The sequence below is a fragment of the Triticum urartu genome, chromosome 6 (assembly GCF_003073215.2).
Source record: "Triticum urartu cultivar G1812 chromosome 6, Tu2.1, whole genome shotgun sequence".
NCBI lineage: Eukaryota > Viridiplantae > Streptophyta > Magnoliopsida > Poales > Poaceae > Triticum > Triticum urartu.
In genome coordinates, this window is record NC_053027.1 from 431,384,320 (window position 1) to 431,388,563 (window position 4,244).

At 45.8% G+C, this 4,244-nt stretch overlaps 1 protein-coding gene across 1 annotated transcript; it reads left to right on the forward strand.

Annotated features, from left to right (window-relative positions):
* Positions 1-2,558: 2,558 nt before the first annotated feature.
* LOC125512262 lies at positions 2,559-3,478 on the forward strand. The gene is made up of 2 exons (XM_048677359.1): positions 2,559-2,792; positions 2,914-3,478. Exons 1-2 carry the CDS (start codon positions 2,701-2,703, stop codon positions 3,167-3,169), a joined length of 348 nt encoding a protein of 115 aa, XP_048533316.1. The 5' UTR covers positions 2,559-2,700; the 3' UTR covers positions 3,170-3,478.
* Positions 3,479-4,244: the final 766 nt, after the last annotated feature.

Sequence of the window (4,244 nt, forward strand, 5' to 3'; positions counted from 1 at the left end):
ACGCGCGTACGTGTACGAGAGAAACACGCATCGCTCGGCCCCCGACCTCCCACCGTAACCGGGAACTCCCCGAAATTTTCCTCCCCCTCGCTTCTACCACGGTTTTTTCCGTCATGGACGACCCAAAGAATGTCACGCAGCTGCATCTCCGGCCCGCCCAGGACGAAAAGCCAATTTTCTGTCATGATTTTTTGTCATAGAAGTAGGAGCCCACCACATCTATGATGATACCGGGTTTTGTCATAATTATCGTCATAGAAGTGTCATATGTATGACAAAAAAAAATTTCATTCGGCCCAAAATGTCATGGATGTGTCTTTTTTTTATAGTGTATGCCACCAAGACGACCTTAGATGAAAATGTGTTCTACTTGGAGTGCCTTCACCTGGTCAAGGCGATCGATTTTGATATTTGAATCATCTCAATCCAAGATCAATAGTTACGGTTAACATAGTGCAGCCCGAGCAATAATTACTGAAAAGTTTCAACCGAGACCAGACACCCATGTAACCCATGTCTAATACTTTTTTTAGTGTGAGAGTTGTTAGTTGTCACTTGTTTTTCACGAGCGATTCAACCCTTAAGATGGCCTCGAATCAAGAAATGTTCACCACAAAAGTTGCTTGTTTCCTCGAACCGGATACATTTGCTTTTCGGGGCATCTCCATCTGAGTTTTATGTGGCCTGTGGATACCAAAAACTAAACCGTTGTCTTAGACTTTAATCCAAGTTTGGTTAATTTTAAAAGAAATTGGAAGTAATTTATAGTCTTTTTCTTGTACAGAAAGCCCAACCGCCTTATAATTTCATACATCATGAGAGGGTATTACCAAATCACTATACATTCGATTAGTTGCAGTTTTGTTGCTAATCTAAATGGCCGATACACAATTGCCGCCTTAAGATTAAAGATGGCCGATATATACTTATTGCCCCCAAGTACATGCAAAATGGACAATCAAGTGTTGACGTCATCCTTAGAATATGTGTTGTGCAAGTTATTTTACGGCACACAAGCTTTGCCAAAAAAACAGAGGAGCATGAACCGACACCAATTTTTGACATGATAGAAAATATTATTAAGATGGCCTCAAAGGAAAAAGATTTCAGCATGAAAAATCTTCATATCGTCGAAATTGGAAATTTTGCTATTTGGGTGATCGCCATCCGATCTCATCTCGAGGGCTGAAAATATGATTGGAATATTGTTCGGCCGGTTATACCAACAGATGAAAAAGTGTTATATCTGGAATGTCTACGCCTGGTCGAGACGATCAATTTTGATATTTGAATAATCTCAATCTGAGATTGTATGTAATAGTTAGGGCCAACACAGTGCGGTCCGATCACTAATGAAAAGTATCAGCCAGGACCAGACACCCATATAACCCATGTCTGAGACATGTCGAGAGTTATCAGTTGTCATATGTTTTTTTTCTTTTTTTGTGAAAGATTCAACCCTCAAGATGGACTTAAATCGAAAAATGTTCAACACAAAGGTTGTTCATCTCGTCGAAACAGATAAATTTTCTTTTGGGTGCTTGACCATCCAAGATCGTATGCCGTCTGTGGATCCAAAAACGAAATGGTTGTCTTAGACTTAAATGCGAGTTCGGTTAATTTTGAAGAACATGGACGGGATTTGTAGTGCTTTTCTCGTATAGGAAATCCAACCATCTCATAATTAAATGAGAGGTGATGGTCGGTTGAACAACACACAATCGAAACACATCGACCACCTTTTTCCTAGTTTTTACACCTGTCCTAAGTTCTTTCTCTCTCATTCTTCGTTCTTCGTGTTGAAGAGCAACGATCCTCGAGGCTTTAGGAGCGGTTAGACCGACTTAGAGCAGCCCATAGCCACCACACGTCCAAACGGTGTCGCTCGCGGACATGTAGGGTTTTCGGGCCTGCAAAAGCGCTTGTCGGAGTGCTTGTGCACTGCACTTTCGGCCGGGTCTTATTTGAGTGAGCCGCGGTGCATCACTCCATCATCAAGAGTACACAGTGACATGTTGATGTATGAACACTATCTAAAGGCGTGCTCTTGGATAACAAGGGACTAATAAATCAAATGTCAAATTCCGAATCAAAATTCACGGGACTAATAAATCAGAACAGATGTAGTATTTATTTTTCAGCACTTAAGTTTGTTGTATGGTTTGGTTGTTTGTATACCTAAACCGGGCAAAAAAAAGGTCTAGAAACGTACTCCACGGATAACCAGTGACTGGTCAGATCAGTGACGGTCAACCAGTCATAATTTGAGTAAAACGTTTTCTCTATTTTCTTTTTAAAATAAATGAATGGCTTTTCCTTCTCTGGATATCAACCAGGTAACCGACCCAGTAACTCCGGCCACTCCTTTTCTTTTTCCGCTTTGCGCGCAGCACGCACTCCACATGGACACGTGGACTGTCTCCCCCCCGCCCGGCTCCGTACCCAAACTCGCCGTTGCGGCCCCCACCCCGCGGTCTCACCTTCACGGTTCCGCTGCCACGATCACGGTCTCATCTTCTCCTATCGCCTCCTCCCAGTATTTAAAGCCCTTCTTCTTCGCTGCACAATCCACATCGATTCCTTCCTGCCACTCCTTCCTCGCATGCCCCCTGAGTTCCTGCACCGAGACTGCTAGCTAGCTATAATCTCCTCGGCTTCTTTCTCCGTCCCCTCGGCCGGCCTGCCACCCGATCGTTCCTGATGTCCGGCACCGTGTGCTCCATGTGCGGCGACGTCGGCTTCCAGGACAAGCTCTTCCGCTGCGCCCGTTGCCGCTGCCGCTTCCAACACTCGTACGTATTTTTCGCCTACTGATAGCTCTTTGAGGGAGTCTCTTATTCGGGGTACTGTCAAGATTTTGATAGGTGTTAATGAGTCCCATGTTAATTTGTTTCCCTGCATTCCTACAAGCAGCTATTGCACGAACTACTACGGCGATGCGGCCCCGGCCGACGCGGGCGCCGGCGTGTGCGACTGGTGCCTCAGCGACGACCCCCTCGTGAAGAACAGGCGCCCTTCGGCGCCGCCGGCCATGCAGCACCGCGGTCCGCCGACCGGGATGGGCTGCGGCAAGGTCAAGGTGACCGGCGGCGGCGAGCAGGAGGGCGGCCGGAGAGTGGCCAAGGCGGCCGTCCGCAGGTACAAGCTCCTCAAAGACGTCCTGTGCTAGCTAGCTGGTGCATGCATGGTCCTGGGTCACCGCACTCCTTTCCTTAGATCGGGACCTCGTCATCATGTGTACTAAAAAACGATGCTGTTTAATTAGGTAGTCGATAGTCGTTGTACCTAGCTAGCTGGCGAGGTTCTGCTTCCATATCGATCCTTGTGTGCAAATGTCGGCATGTCACAATGAGATCTACTTCTGTAAATATGCGCTGCTACTCTTTATCTCTGTCATCAACTGCGTGTTGTCGTGTGTGTTAAATTCCACAAGTGTATGATCAGTGGCAGTAAGCAATACATGTGTTCGTCAAATGAAGATGCCGTGCGTCTTCATTTCTGGCCAGTGATCGATCGATTCTCTTGGCAAGAAATGATGTACTCCCTCCGTTTAAAAATAAGTGTTGTGATTTTTGTTTAAATTTAAACTAAAACCACGATGATGTATGGTTTAGTTCGACATTCTATGTGTTACTGTGTAAGCTAGCCCGCCCTGCTCAACCCTTGGGCATCTCTCCATCACCTTGCAGACATCAACCACATCATAGTTGAGACTTCAATCCCTTCATGCGGTTGAACTGTTCATTTTCTCCACTAGGATGATGTAGAGCTCGGAAAACTCTAGAAGGTGATCACGTTGCATGCTCAGCTCCCTCGCCTTTTTCAGTAGGTGGTGCCGATGTATTGGAATCAAATCAGGGGCTCGTACGCAAAGCCTATAAAGTGGCCGACACGCCCATGTTAAAGCAAGCCTCAAGTCCCCACTTGCAGCTTAGCCTCGAATGGCAGATCTTTGTGGGAGCAAGAATCCACGGAGCGCCCCTCCCGGTGTCCCGGTTTCACCTTGTCGATGAGCCAAACCAATCTGGTCGACGGCATTACCGTTTTTATTAACAAGTCTCAGGTCTTCCTATTCTCATTTATTAAAAGAATCGGTTTCGAAACAGTTTAGCGCCCGCCACACGTCTAGTCGTCTCTTACATATTTTTGAAAAACCTTTTTTTAAGTACGCCAATAGCGTATCATATTTTTATAGAAAAGAGAATAAGATTTACAAGAGATGTCTTACGAATGGATGCACACAT